The sequence below is a fragment of the Loxodonta africana genome, chromosome 3, assembly GCF_030014295.1.
Source record: "Loxodonta africana isolate mLoxAfr1 chromosome 3, mLoxAfr1.hap2, whole genome shotgun sequence".
NCBI lineage: Eukaryota > Metazoa > Chordata > Mammalia > Proboscidea > Elephantidae > Loxodonta > Loxodonta africana.
Window position 1 is genome coordinate 55817566 of NC_087344.1, and position 16298 is coordinate 55833863.

At 38.8% G+C, this 16298-nt stretch overlaps 1 protein-coding gene across 7 annotated transcripts in view; it reads right to left on the minus strand.

Annotated features, from left to right (window-relative positions):
- HP1BP3 (heterochromatin protein 1 binding protein 3) overlaps positions 1-16298 on the minus strand; it is a 49400-nt gene that overhangs the window by 17697 nt on the left and 15405 nt on the right. For 6 of the 7 annotated variants that reach the window (XM_064281416.1, XM_064281413.1, XM_064281414.1 and 3 more), the window contains 4 exons: positions 15416-15575; positions 12551-12694; positions 7122-7202; positions 5560-5711 (listed from right to left, as the gene is read on the minus strand). In XM_064281416.1, the coding sequence (XP_064137486.1) occupies positions 5560-5711; positions 7122-7202; positions 12551-12694; positions 15416-15575 (537 nt within the window). The remainder of the gene's footprint in view (positions 1-5559; positions 5712-7121; positions 7203-12550; positions 12695-15415; positions 15576-16298) is intronic. The other variant, XM_064281417.1, reaches the window with a different exon arrangement.

Consider the following 16298-nt stretch of genomic DNA (forward strand, 5'->3'; position numbering starts at 1 on the left):
GCACAATTAAGAAAAACAAAAAAAGAAGTCAAAGGACATACTGCATTGGGTAAATCTGCGGCAGAAGATCTCTTTAAAAAAGTGTTAAAAAGCAAAGATGACACTTTGATGACTCAAGTGCTTCTAACCCATGCTATGGTATTTTTAATCGCCTCATATACATATGAAAGCTGGACAATGAAAAAGGAAGACCAAAGAAGAACTGACCTATTAGAATTGTGGTACTGGCAAAGAATACCGACTATGCCATGGACTGCCAGATAAATGAATAAATTAATCTTAGAGAAAGTACAGTCAGAATGTTCCTTAGAAGCCAGGATAGAGAAACTCCCTCTCACTTACTTTGGACATGTCATCAAGAGGTAACAATTGCCAGAGAAAGACATCATGCTTGGTAAAGTAAAGGGTCAGCAAAAAAGAGGGCAACCCTCAACGAGATAGACTGACACTGTCTGCAAGAACAGGCTCAAACACAGCAACAACTGCAAGGATGGCACAGGACTGGGCAACATTTTCATCTTTTATGCATAGGGCTGCTATGTATAATATAACAAGCTGACTTAATGGCACCTAACAACACAGATAGCTGAATTTTTCAAGTTAAACGTATGTATAACAGAACTCCTCTATGGCCAGAGGTGGAGGAAATCAACATGGTTTCACAAAAGTAAAGAGGAGAAAAGAATCATGGGAAAAGGTCTTCAGGTTCACTAGCATCTTTGGGTTGACAAGCTATTATCAGGCAAATTTTGTTTCAAGATAAGATGGTGATGGGAAATGTTTCACAAGACTAGACACGAAGCGAAGTTACACTGGTGGCAACACACAGTATTATGTAAGTAGAGTAGAACCATAAAGACAAAAAAAAGCTCAGGGAACACAGGATCTCCAGTCACCAAAAAGTAGAGCATAAAGAGATCAAATGATGAAATTTTGCAAAACCAGCGACTTCTTCATTGCAAATACCTTTTTTCACCAACATAAACGGTGACTATACACATGGACCTCGCCAGATGAAACACAAAGGAATCAAATCGACTACATCTGTGGAAAGAGACAGTGAAAAAGCTCAATATCAGTAAGAACAAGCCCAGGGGACAACTGTGGAACAGGTCATCAACTGCTCAAATCCAAGTACAAGCCAAAACTGAAGAAAATCAGAGCAAGTCCACGAGAGCCAAAATATGACCTTGAGTATATCCCATTTGAATTTAGAAACTATCTCAAGAATAGATTTGATGCGTTGAACACTAATGACCGAAGACCAGACGAGTTGTGGAATGACATCAAGGATATCACACATGAAGAAAGCAAGAGGTCACTGAAAAGACCAAGATGGGTGTCAAATGAGACTCTGAAACTTGCGCTCCTACGTCCAGCAGCTAAAGCAAAAGGAAGAAAAGGTAAAGTAAAAGAAGTGAACGTAAGATTTCAAAGGGAGGCTTGAGAAGACAAAGTAAAGTATTATAACGTCCTGTGCAAAGAGCTGGAGATAGAAAACCAAATGGGAAAAACATGGTCAGCGTTTCTCAAGCTGAAAGAACTGAAGAAAAAATTCAAGCCTCGAGTTGCAATAGCGAAGGATTCTATGGGGAAAATATTAAACAATGCAGGAAGCATCAAAAGAAGATGGAAGGGATACACAGAATCATTATACCAAAAAGAATTAGTCGATGTTCAAACATTTCAAGAGGTAGCATATCATCAGGAACTGATGCTACTGATGCTACTGAAGGAAGAAGTCCAAGCTGCTCTGAAGGCACTGGCGAAAAATAAGGATCCAGCAATTGACAGAGTATCAATTGAGATGTCTCAACAAACAGATGCAGCACTGGAGGTGCTCACTCGTCTATGCCAACAAATATGGAAGACAGCTTCCTGGCCAACTGACTGGAAGAGATCCATATTTATGCCAATTCCCAAGAAAGGTGATCCAACTGAATGAGGCAATTATTGAACAATATTATTAATATCACACACAAGCAAAATTTTGCTGAAGATCATTCAAAAGTGGCTACAGCAGTATAAAGACAGGGAACTCCCAGAAATTCAAGCCAGATTCAGAAGAGGATGTGGAACCAGGGATATCACTGCTGATGTCAGATGGATCCTGGCTGAATGTAGAGAATACCAGAAGGATGTTTACCTGTGTTTTACTGACTATGCAAAGGCATTTGTCTGTGTGGATCATAACACATTATGGATAACATTGAGAAGAACGGGAATTCCAGAACACTTAATTGTGCTCATGAGGAACCTGCAGAGAGATCAAGAGGAAGTCGTTCGAACAGAACAAGGGGATACTGCGTGGTTTAAAGTTAGGAAAGGTGTGCGTCAGGGTTGTATCCTTTCACCATACCTATTCAATCCGTATGCTGAGCAAATAATCCAAGAAGCTGGGCTGTATGAAGCTGGATTGGAGGAAGACTCATTAACAACCTGCGTTATAACACAACCTTACTTGCTGAAACTGAACAGGACTTGAAGCTCTTACTGATGAAGATCAAAGATCACAGCCTTCAGTATGGATTACACCTCAACATAAAGAAAACAAAAATTCTCACAACTGGAGCAATAAACATCATCATGATAAATGGAGAAAAGATTGAAGTTGTCAAGGATTTCATTTTACTTGGATCCACAATCAACACCCATGGAAGCAGCAGTCAAGAAATCAAAAGAAGTATTGCCTTGGGCAAATTTGCTACAAGGGACCTCTTTAAAGTATTGAAAAGCAAAGATGTTAGCTTGAAGACTAAGGAGTGCCGGACCCAAGCCATGGTATTTTCAATTGTGTCATATGCATGTGAAAGCTGGACAATGAATAATGAAGACCGTAGAAGAATTGACCCCTTTGAATTGTGGTGTTGGAGAAGAATATTGAACATACTATGAACTGCCAAAAGAATGAACAAATCTGTCTTGGAAGAAGCACAACCAGAATGCTCCTTAGAAGCAAGGATGGCGAGACTGCATCTTATAATACTTTGGATATGCCGTCAGGAGAGATCAGTCCCTGAAGAAGGCCATCATGCTTGGTAAAGTACAGGGTCAGCAGAAAAGAAGAAGGTCCTCAACAAGGCGGACTGACACAGTGGCTGCAACAACGGGCTCAAGCATAACAACGATTGTAAGGATGGTGCAGGACCAGACAGTGTTTTGTTCTGTTACGCACAGGGTCACTATGAGTCAGAACCGATGGCACCTAATGGCAACAACAAAGGGGGATAAAAGTGAAACATGTTTCTATCTTTAAGTGCATCATACAAATGCATTCCTGATCCAGTTGCAACTGTGGTTATTACTACTATACTAAGGGCATAACAAGCACAGAAATATCAAGATAGGAATTTCAGATTTTCTATGATTCCCCTTTCTTTTGCACTATTTTACTAACTCTTTAATTTGGCACTTGGAATAGCACTAAGTGCTTTTCTGAAAATGTGATTTCTGGGCTCACGCCTCAGCAACTCTAACTGTATTCTTCAGTAATACGAGTCAATGCTGCTACTAAACTGATGAGAACAATGTGCATTCCATATAGTTATATCCGTAGACAGAACCGTGGGTTAAACACAAATTTCCAAAAGTTATCACAATGAAAATCTTACAAAAACATACTCAAAATACAAATTCTGTGAATCACAATTTAAACAAATATGCCTGCATGATTCCACAACCAAGCACGTGTGACTATCTAAATAATCAGTCAAGATGTTTTTAAGTTGCAAGGTTTACAAATGAATTATCATCAAAATTCTCTCAGAATTTTCTATTACAGGCAGCCCCAAGGTTATGAACGTGTGAATTAGGTACAGCCCGCAGTTGCGAACCAGCCCCCCTAAAGCCTGTTATGTTAAAAATTAGAGTTGCACACAATGGTCTGCAACAATGAATGGGTGCTACTTTGTGATGTGCATCAAAACATTATTATTGTATTACGTTAAAGATGTTTTTCTGTATCTGGAAGTATTTAATGTTTTTAATACACAGAAAGGTACACTATATACTAAGACAAACATTTGATTAACTGACATCAGATATGAACTATACCTGTTTCGGTTTAGGTACAAATTCGACTTAAAGACAAACTTAAGAATGGAACTCGTTCGTAATCAGGGACTGCCTGTATATGTTTAAATGATGAAGCTATTATGCTATTTATATGTAGATGTTAAGTGTTTACACAAGCCTGAATTTTCTTGTGTTCTTGGCCATAACTCTAAATAAAATTCATGAGCATTGGTGAGGACACAGTGTTCAACAATGAATATCCTAGCAGCTGACAAAAAACGAAAAAGATAGTGTATCAGGGTCCTGAAAAAGAATATGTGGTTTGACTGAGAAGAACACATACTTTTGTGGTTATGAAGGGGGGATGGAGGAAGGGTGGGAGAGGGTTATTTACTGATTAGTTAGTAGACAAGAACTACCTTAGGTGAAGGGAAGGACAATACTCAATACATGGAAGGTCAGCTCAACTGGACTGGACCAAAAGCAAAGAAGTTCCCGGGATAAACTGAATGCTTCGAAGGTCAGCAGAGCAAGGGCGGGGGTTTGGGGACTATGGCTTAAGGGGACTTCTAAGTCAATTGGCAAAATAATTCTATTATGAAAACATTCTGCATCCCACTTTGAAGTGTGGCGTCTGGGGTCTTAAATGCTAACAAACGGCCACCTGAGATGCATCAATTGGTCTCAACCCACCTGGATCAAAGGAGAATGAAGAACACCAAGGTCACACGATAACTATGAGCCCAAGAGACAGAAAGGGCCACATGAACCAGAGACTTACATCATCCTGAGACCAGAAGAACTAGATGGTGCCTGGCCACAACCGATGCCTGCCCCGACAGGGAGCACAGCAGAGAACCCCTGAGGGAGCAGAAGAACAGTGGGTTGCAGACCCCAAATTCTCATAAAAAGACCAGACTTAATGGTCTGACTAGGACTAGAAGAATCCCGGTGGTCATGGTCCCCAAACCTTCTGTTGGCCCAGGACAGCAACTATTCCCGAAGACAACTCATCGGACACGGAAGGGACTGGACAATGGGTTGGAGAGAGATGCTGGTGAAGAGTGAGCTACTTGTATCGGGCGGACACTTGAGACTGTGTTGGCATCTCAAGTCTAGAGGGGAGATAGGAGGGTAGAGAGGGTTAGAAACTGGCTAAATTGTTACGAAAGGAGACACTGGAAGGAGGGAGCGGGCTGACTCATTAGGGGGAGAGTAAGTGGGAGTATGGAGTAAGGTGTATATAAGCTTTTATGTGACAGACTGACTTGATTTGTAAACTTTCACTTAAAGTACATTAAAAAAAAAGAATATGTGGTTTGAGCTTTAAAAGGAACTACGCATGGAGATATAAAAAGGAAAACATAACGGGACAAAAAAAAAAAACAAAAACACCCATAAAAGCTTTTATTCCTAGCTCAGTTAATCTGTCTGGAATATTTAATCTTTCTCCTGTTTCATGAAAAAAGGCTAGGGAAATTAAAGTTCTTCAAGTCTAGTAAACAGAAGCAGATGTATTTTAAAATCCAAGCCGACGGCTCCTACCTGATGTCCACTCTAAGTTTAGGATAATACTGAGACACATATTTCCTGATGAGACTGTAGGAAGCTTCTTTAGGTTCACAAAGGCGCGTGAAGGCCAGAGGGAGGATATCCTCCAATTTTACTTGCGGTTCTGGATCCACTGCAGGAGTCTTCTGAAATGTAGGATCCAAAAATTACCATTATAGAATATACTGCTTTCTGTTCAAGTGTTTCTAAATACAACTCGAAGGCTTTACAAATTTACATTTCAAATTTTGAAAAACTTGTGTTTCATTTCTCTTTGCTGAAGACTGACTGCTCAGTTGATTGCCAAAACAACTGGCTACTAGAAAACTGCCACTTCTTTGCACACAAACAAATCATACCACAGTGGTGTAACATCACTTGTGTGACAATTTCTTTGAGATAAAAACCTCCAATTCACTGTAAGAGTTAAATCCGCATGTAAAAGTAAAAAGGCATGATATACTTTAAAGATATTAATTCTTTAACAGCAATAACAAGAACAAAAAGGGTCATGTAGTACCAGAAACCAATGCACAAAAGCTCATTTTGGAAGTGTCTCAAAGTTCTATGAAGAAAGTGTAAAAATCTTCAGAGTTATAAAAACAAAGATGTAGAAGAATATTCATGATTTCAACTGTTGACGTAAATGAAATACTAGGTATTTCATTATAGCATGCAGATATACTTTACATAAGTGAATTGTGTGTCTCGGAAGGGGAGTGTTAACATTTACAAACAGAAGAAAAACTGTCCTGGATCAAAACTGTTCTGGGGTCTAGCACTGGGTAAATGTACTTGCATGCCTCCTGTAGTTTAAAGGACATTTCCCAGGAAGCAGTATAATTTATGTACCAAACCAAACACCTGCTGCCATCCAGTGGATTCCGACGCGTGGCAACCCCACGTGTTTCAGGGCAGACTGCTGTGCACAGGGTTTTCAACGGCTGGGACCTTTCGGAATCAGATCACCGGGACTTTCTTCCGTGGTGCTGCTGGGTAGTTTGAACCACCAACTTTTTGGTTAGTAGCCACGTGCTTAACTGTTTGCACCACTCAGGGACTCCTATATTCCACTCTCTAGGTGGCTGATAATAAGCAAATTAGGGTTGCTATGAGTTGGAACCAACTTGACAGCACCTAACAACAAACAACAACAGGTGCCTGATAATAAGCAAATTACTTATAGCCTCTCTAGGGCTTAGTTTTTTTCTTCTATAAAAAAGATATAATGGTAAGTCAGACCCCAAGAAAGGCCGCACTTTGTACACTGTCTGGCACACAGTGAACACTCAATAAAGGCTTTTTTTTTTTTTTTAACATTATTAATAGTATCATGGAGCCCTGGTGGCACAGTAGATAAGTGATATGGCTGCTAACCAAAAGGCTGGCAGTTCAAATCCACCAGCTGCCCCCTGGAAACCCTATGGGGCAGTTCTACTCTGTCCTCTAGGGTTGCTATAGGTCAGAAACAACTTGACGATAGCAGGTCGGTTTTTTGTTTTTTTTGTTTAAATAGTATTACAGTGCTCAATTTAACTATAGCACACTCTTCTCACCTTTCTGTTTCTGGCTTTCTGCGGTGTTCTTCTTGATTTCTGAACTACAACAAAACTCCCAGAAGCACCTTTTCCTTTTACCTAAAATAAAACTTAATTTTAATAGCAATAACCAATACTTTCTTTTTACATTATTCTGGTATTCACATTTAAACTTTATACTAGACTAATGGGATTACAGAAAACGGTAACGCAAGAGCTAATGTCAAGTACTGTTTAACTCTTCAGAGAAAAAAGAACAGTGGATGAGGAGTCAAAAGGCTTGGGACTGAACTTCCTGGTACCATCCAGCTATTCAATACTAACAACCGAGTTACTTCTCTGAGCTTTTATCTACAAAGCTGAGGAAGAATGCTATTGTGATACCAGGTTAAATAGTCTACTACAAGCTTTTGAAAAAAAGTTCCATGGCATCCCAGTTAATTGGCCTAATAACATGTTTAGTGTTTCTGTTGTACCTCCTAGTTCATTGTATAGTGCCTGGGATCTTAAAAGCTTGCAAGTGGCCATCGAAGTCACAACAATTGATCTCTATTCACTTGAGGAAGGACAGTCAGGAATAAGAGGAGGACGTGGAATGTGTGGCTAACTGCCTCCATGAACACCAACTGCCTCCTTTGCCAACAGATCATAAATGGATGGTGTCTGGCTACCATTACTGGATGTTTTGATCAAAGATTCTACAGAAGAATCTTGATCAAAAGGGGGAAAACACAGACCAGAATTTCAAATACTCATGGACTCCAGGTTTTCTGGAGCCATGGAGGGTAGATGAACCCCCAAAACTATCATCTTGAGATACCTTTAAATCTTAAACCCAAAATATCCCCTGAAGTCTTCTTAAAACCAAATAATAGTTTAACTTAGGTAGTAAGAAAGGTCTGCCTTGAACATTATGCTCTTTTAAGAACTATAATGGATCAAATTTACAACAGCAACTTGAAAGATTAGATAGGAATCTTAAAGGAGCACTGAGTTTATGTTAATGGAGGAGGATAACTGAGAAAAAGAAGGTGAGAACGTACACACAACTTGAAGAATGTAATCAATGTTACTAAATTGTACACATACAAACTGCTGAATTAGTGTATTATTTTTAATTTTGTTGTTTTAGGTGGCAGTTTACAGTGCAAATTAGTTTCTCATTCAAAAATCTATACACAAATTGTTTTCGTATTGGTTGCATTCCCCACAATGAGTCAGCACTGTCCCCATCTTAGCTATCTAGTGCTGCTATAATAGAAATTTATTCTCTCACAGTCTAGTAGGCTAGATGTCTGAATTCAGGTGCCAGCTCCAAGGGAAGGCTCTCTCTCTCTGTCAGCTCCGAAGGATGGTCCTTCTCATCAATGCTCCCCCAGCCTAGGAGCTTCTTAGCACAGGAACCCCGGATCCAAGTGATGTGTTCTGCTCCCAGCACTGCTTTCTTGGTGGTATGAGGTCCCCCCATCTCTCTGCAGGCTTCTCTCTTTTATATCTCAAGAGGGAATGACTTAAGGCACGACCTCGTCTTGTAGATTAAGTTCTGCCTCATTAACATAATTGGCTCTAATCCTGCCTCATAACATCAGAGGTAAGATTTACAACATATAATAAAACCACATCAGGTGACAAAATGGTGGACAATCATATAATACTGGTAATCATGGCCTACCCTACCCAACATACATTTCTGGGGGACCCAGCGCAATCCATTTACGCCCTCTTTCCCTTTACACCTCAGGTTTCCCCGGTCCATTCATCTGGTTTTTCTGTCCCTTCCTGCCTTCTCATCTTTGCTTTTGGGCAGGTGTTGCCCATTTGTTCTCATACACTCGACTGAACTAAGAAACACGTTCCTCACATGTGTTGTTTGTTTTATAGACCTGTCTAATCTTTGGCTGGAATCCCTGGTGGCACAGTGGTTAAGAGCTACAGCTGCTAACCAAAAGGTCAGTGGCTCGAATCCACCAGGCACTCCTTGGAACTCTATGAGTCAGTTCTACTGTCTTACAGAGTCGCTATGAGTTGGAATTAACTCGATAACAGCAGGTTTGGTTTTCTGGTTACTCTTTGGCTGAAAGCTGGACTTCAGGAATGGCTTCAGTTCTGAGTTAGCAGAGTGTCCGGAGCCATAGTCCTGGGGTTCCTCCAGTCTCTTTCAGACCAGTAAGTCAGGTGTTTTTTTTTTTTTTTGCAAATTTAAATTTTGTTTTACATTTTTCTCCTGCTCTGTCTGGGACCTTCTATTGTGATCCCTGTTAGAGTTATCTGTGTTGGTAGCTGGGCACCATCTAGTTCTGAGCTCAGGCTAGTGGAGGCTATGGTTCACACGGTCCATTAGTCCTTTGGATTATATTTTCCTTGTGTCTTAGGGTTTTCTCCTTTGCTCCGAATGTGATGGGACCAACAGATTTTAGATGGCTGCTCTCAAGTTTTTAAGACCCTAGACAATACTCACCAAAGTAGGATGCAGAACATTTTCTTTATGAACCACGTTATGCCAACTGACCTGATGTCCCTCAAGACCATGGTCCCCAGCCCTCAGCCCTAGTAACCTGGTCCCTCGAGGTGTTCGGATGTATCTCTGAAGCTTCTATGGCTTTGCCTTGATCAAGTTGTGCTGACTTCCCCTCTTACGTTGTCTTTCCTTTCACCAATGTTAACACTGCCTATTATCTAGTTACTGACTTTCCATCCTCATTCCTCCCCTCCTTCGTAACTACCAAAGATTGTTTTTTAGTGGTTAAAACCTATGGCTGCTAACCAAAAGTTTGGCATTTTGAATCCACCAGGCACTCCCTGGAAACCCCATGGGGCAGTTCTACTCTGTCTTACAGGGTCGCTATGAGTTGGAACTGACTCAACGGCAACGGGTTTGGTTTTAAGCCTCTTGTTTTTTTAATTGTACTTTAGATGAAGGTTTACAGAACAAACTAGTTTCTCATTGAACAGTTAGTACACGTATTGTTTTATGACGCTGGTTAACAGCCCCACAACATGTCAACGTTCTGCCTTCTAGACCTTGTCTCCTTGTGTTTTTGCTTTACTGTGGCATAGTATTCCATTGTGTGTATGTACCATAGTTTATCCATTCATCTGTTGATGAGCACTTAGGTTATTTCCATCTTTTTGCTATTGTGAATAATGTTGCAATGAACATGGGTGTGGATATGTCTATTCGTGTGACGGCGCTTATTTCTCTAAGACATATTTCTAGGAGTGGGACTGCTGGATCGTATGGTACTTCTATTTCTAGCTTTTTAAGGAAGAGCCATATCGTTTTCTGAAATGGTTGTACCGTTTTACATTCCCACCAGCAGTGCGTAAGAGTTCAAAGCTCCCTGCAGCCTCTCTGCCATTTGTTATTTTCTGTTTTTTTGATTTGTGCCAGTAATGTCAGGGTGAGATGGTATCTCACTGTAGTTTTTATTTGCATTTCTCTCATGACTAGCGATCACAGTGTGTCTGTTAGTCGCCTGAATGTCTTCTTTGGTGAAATGTCTGTTCATATGCTTTGCCCATTTTTTAACTGGATTGTCTTTTTGTTGTTGAGGTGTTGAAGTATTCTGTAGATTTCAGGGACTAGATCCTTGTCAGTTATGTTGTAGTCAAAAATTTTTTCTCAGTCTGTAGGTTCTCTTTTTACTGTTTTGGTGAAGTCTTTTGATGAGCTTAAGTGTTTAATTTTTAGGAGCTCCAAATCATCTAGTTTATCTTCTGGTGTTTGTGCACTGTTACGTTATGGTTTGTATTGAATTTATGACATCTATTAGGGTCACTGGCATTGTCCCTATTTCTTCTTCCATAATCTTTATCATTTTAGGATTTATATTTAGGTCTTTGATCCATTTTGAGTTACTTTTTGCGTGTATGGTGTGAGATATGGGTTCTGTTTGAATTGGAATATGTTTTGCTGTGTATATTCTCAACAAAAAAACAAAAAATGCAACAGGCAAATAAAAAAAGTCCATGGAAGGAACAGACACAATCTTTCAGGGAAACTGCGAAAAGCCCTTAGTGTCCTGGAAGAAAGGTAGCTCCTTGGCAAAAGTTACAGCCTAGTTGGTCTCAGGCCACTTGTTTTTTACAGTTTACCAATTACAGATTATTTTTGCATATGGAAAGGTTATCTAATAAGTTTTTAGACACTGTACACAATGGTATGTCCTATAGGATATTTCTACAATTTACAAAGCACTTTCAGACCTTTGAAATTGATTCACAACAACCCAAGTCCTCTACACCTTAGCTTTACCTACACTGCTATTAAGGTAGCACTCGAGAGGAAATGCTTTCAGCTTATTAACTATTGTTCAAGCATCAAAACTGAGGGTCAGCCTATAAGAGGTCACGAACTGAATTTTCCTAAAGAAAAACACAAAGCCGGCTGCTAAGCTTGGCTGACGTAGACGATGACATAGGATGGATCTTTGGCTCTAATAATTACACTGGCTAGGTATTACCTTCTAAACAATCATCATTTTAAGAGCTATTTAAACATGATTTTTACAACATTTTGAAGAAAGTAAAATACAAGTATCACACAGCAGGAATCTCTAATTTTTTCATGATGGGCCCCCCAAAAGCCTGGCGTATAGAAGGCACTCTATATATATTTGTGAATTAAACACTGGTTGAAAGTTCCTAAAAAGAATTTAAACGCCTGACTGGCAGAGAATTCTGTATTAATCAAATGATGCAGCAAAGTACAGAAGAAGGGCACTAAGACTCTGGGAGGGTGGTCAACTAGGCTCTTGGAACCATCTTTGCCACTACTATGGAGCCTTGGTAGTTATTTCATCACTCTGGACCTCTGAAGAGTGTTACAGAAGGTCCTTGCCAGCTTTAGATGTCAATGACGCTAAGCAATGCCTTGATGCACTCTGCAACGTAAAACGGATTTATGCCTGAAATCAATATTGGTTTTATATTAGTACCAATTCACTAAGCCTTCTCTGATGCTCCTAACAGGCTGCAATAGTTTTAGATACTAATAAGTTAAGGTGAGCTTATTTACACAGCTAATTTATAATGGTAACAAGTCTAGTCATTTAAGTTAGGCTTTAAAGCTAACAAACCTAAGAGAGGAACAATTATCCTTTTTGCTGTTAAAATAGCAAGTATTCCTTAAACTCCATTTCTTATCTTCAGCACTATATGCTCTCAAGACTAAACAGTCCCCAAAATGAATTCAATTAAGAGTTGTAAGAAGGTATAAAAAAATCACACTATCTATTGTTTTTGATCTCTAGAAGAAGAATAACTAGCACCAGTGTTTTAGAAACCTATTCTCGGATAATAAAGCTCGGTTTAGCTTAAGCATTTCGTCATCACATAACTTATTTTTAACAAGAAAGGCATAAAAAACCTAAATTTTACCAAATATTGACTTGTACTTTACACATAATGAAATGATCTTATTATTACAGTAAACAACTGTTTGATACCTGTTTGATGACACCTCTATTTAATTCTCTTTTCAGTGCTTGTTTAAGGAGATAGCCCCTTCTCTCCAGCTCCAGAGAAGGGTACTTATGGATGATATATTTTCGAATAGCAACCACTGATGCACCACTCTTCTGGAAGCACGCCTAGAGAACAGATTTATCAAACCATAACACATTACTTTAAATTAGCTGTTTTTAATTACATACAGAGCCTAACATATATGTTTTCGAAAACATTATTTTGGCAGAGAACTCGGTAACTGATGATAAAAATGGCAGGAAGAGTAAACAGTATTTCAGGTAATGTCAGTTCATAATGGCTGTGGGGAAATAAAGAATTATTAAACATTTTCTGCAACAATAATCTTAAACAACTATAGAGACCATGCAACACGTGAACAACATTGTACGTTAATGAAAAATATCTTCCTATTTTAACTCTAGTCAATACTCATATCAAAATGAGGAAAGCAGGAGTTTCTATCATTTGCAGGATCACAAATCTGGTCCATTTTATGGCATGAGCTTTGGCTCAGACAAATATCTCACTGCAGGTTCTGTGCCGACATCCGGAGAGAGTACAAGCAAAGATATTCCAAATAAATGGCATAAAACTGGGTTTAGAAATGACAGTGTCTTAAGCGGAATTGTGTATAATAATGAGGGCATTTTCCTGGGGTTTAAAGTGCCCTTTTCCATCTCTGGGAACTCTGGTGGTGCAGTGTTGAACCACATGCTTCAAAAGGTCACTTTTTCAAACCCATCAGCTGATCCAGGAGAGAAAGGTATGGCAGTCTGCTTCTGCAAGCATTCACAGCCTTGGAAACCCTATGGAGCAGTTCTACTTTGTCCTAGAGGGTCGCTATAAGTGGGAATCAACTTGATGGCAGCGGGTTTGGTTTATTTTTTTTTTTTTTCCATTTCCACCCTATTTATCTGTACTCCATTTGACTAATGCCCATGGAAGACTTAAGTAGCTCATTCATGTCACAAAGGCGGCAAATGTTACTTTTTTCCAAATGTTTTAAATTTTGAAGCACGTTAAATAGCATCTGTTATTTATCTAAATGGGCTAGTTCACCAACTTTGGGTTGCCATTGTCTATAAACTGAATGTAGCACCTACTCATCATTCTCACTGAACAACAAAGAAAAACAGCTCACAGGGAGATGGGCCAGAACTGTGTGCATAACACAAAACAAGTTGTGTTAATAGGGGTCAATGAATTCAAGTAAATGTTTCTGAACTATTGCAACCTACTGAAATTTACTCCTGGTCTTAAATGAAAATAGAAAGCAAAGAGACCTGAGCAGAAAAGAACACTCTAAAAAGCTAAAACAAATAATCCCTTGTTCCCTCAAAACTGATAATGAGATGGAAGTAGAAAGCAGGACTCCTATCTGATATAAAATACTGTATCAGTGATCTGAAATCACGACTTGTTATACTGCACAAAACATACCTTTTATATAAGTATTACCTGTACAAATATGCACAATCGTAATAAACTATTCTTTAGGTCTAATTTATACTTCATTTTTGTTTTACTGTTTCAAAATTTTAGCTCCTTCTCTGTCCTCACTACAACCCTGTTCCCTCAAACTCACTAAAAAATGACTTAGCTATCACGAAGTAAAATCCTTAAAGAAAGGCTACATGACGGACAAACAGAGATCTCACTATAGTCAAGCTATCTAAACCAAGAGAGTTTCCTTAATGAGGTGAGAGGATAAGAAGTCTTGGAGGGAAGAGAGTGGTCTGAAGGCAAACCTTTTTTCAATTTATGTGTTAGTGCTGACTTCTCAAACTCTGCAAATTACAACCACGTTGCTGCTTTCTATTTACATGACACCTGGTTAATGATGTGTATTCCTCTCTCCCCGATCCTGATTTGGACCCCAGTGACAGGGACCCTGTGAATGAGGGAGTCTGGGGCTCCTATTTTAACTCTTCTTATCATCTGATCAAGCAGAATGAACAGGGAAAAATTACTCAGAAAAAAGTACTCGATAAAGGCAGAGTCAGATTACAAAATAATCTAAAAATTAACGTAAGAAACCTATATCTAATGATTACATAAGCTAATGAAAGTCATTTCATTACAGCAAAGTCATAAAGTTAAATGAGGAAGATAATTTTTGAAAGTATTTTAGAAGGCAAAGTGATGAAACAAAGTTATAAGGTTTTTAAGAGTGTTTTTTACAGTTCAGGTGTGAAAGATAACCTCTGCCAATATCAATGAGTTTTAAAAGCAGACCTCAGATTTTTTTTTTTTAAACAAAAATTCTAACCGTTATTCAATTATCCTGAATCACAATTAAGAGTCCACAAGGGCAAGCGCACTGTCTTATTCTATGCTATACACATGCAGCGCTGCCTGGCATACAGAAGGTGGTCTTTTACATGTTTGTTAAATTAATATTTTCAGCCTTCAAATTAAAACTGCATAACAGTCTTTAATTACATAATGTGTGTATATATGTACACACGTGTACACACGTGAGTGTGTGTGTATATATATATACACACCCACTGCCACTGATTCAATTCTGACTCATAGCGACCCTACATACGTATATAGTTATAGTCAATGTCAAAGTCTCAACTAACACACTGAGTAAAACAAAGTTAAAGCTAAAAATACTTACTATGGTACAGTTGAATTTTTTTTAAAAAATCAACACTGCTCACCAAATGTTATTATTATATTATAAAAACCTGAATGTCACAATGGCATTCTTTTATTTAAGTCTCTTTAGGGAGCAGAACATAATGTCTGATGTCCGGTCACAAGTATGCCATTTTTAAACAAGCGAAAGATGAACAGAATAAATCTAAGATGAAATGCTTGAAATAAAAACTTGCCTTAATGGCCTCAGTTAGGATCGCATCCATCTTGGGACGTGGGGAGGAAGCCATCGGCGTTTGTTTCTGAGCCCTGGCTAGCTGGCTGGCAGAAAGGGTAGCCCAGGAAGGTATTGTTTTTTTCACTTTCTTCTCCTTTTCTTTAGACTGATCTTTCTCACTTTAAAACAAAGAATTGTTATTATGCAAAAGAAACTATCCAGAAACAGTTATAAGGCCAGGAAAAGGAAAAAGACCAGGGAGGCATAAAAATCAATGTTTTAATTTAGGTAATATTACACTAAGGTAATACATACAATAAGTACAATTTAACGAAATAAAACAATTGCAAAAAATTGGGTACTATAAATAAACTAAAAAAGTCATTTGTTTTAGGTGCAGGAGAAAGGAGCCACAGAAATTTGCACCGGTGTGAAGGCCCAGTACACAGAAGAGATTTTAAAAATGTATCCTAGTAACAATTACAACAGAGGCAACAGTATGGTAGAAAGAACTCAAGCTCAAAGTTAGAAAACCTGCATTTTACTTGTAGCTCCAACACTAACTAGCTCTATGATCTTAGTAAGGGATCTGAATCTTAGTCTCCTCAGCTGTAAAACCGTAACTTAATACCAACTATCTCACAAGGTTGCTGCAGTAATTATGAGATTGTTTGCCGCAAGGCTTACTTATTAAGTATCCTAGGTAATAATAGCATCATTCCATGTACCTCACAGAGGCGATGTACTACCATTTACTAGAACATGTAAATTTCAGACTTTTCTTACACCTATGAAACAAGGATAAAGGCTTCCCTGAGGATAACACCTAGAAAGAAAAGCTATAACTAAGTTTCTCCTTTATTTAAAAAAAGTAATTCTTAACTGTTCTGCCCACCTGTGAT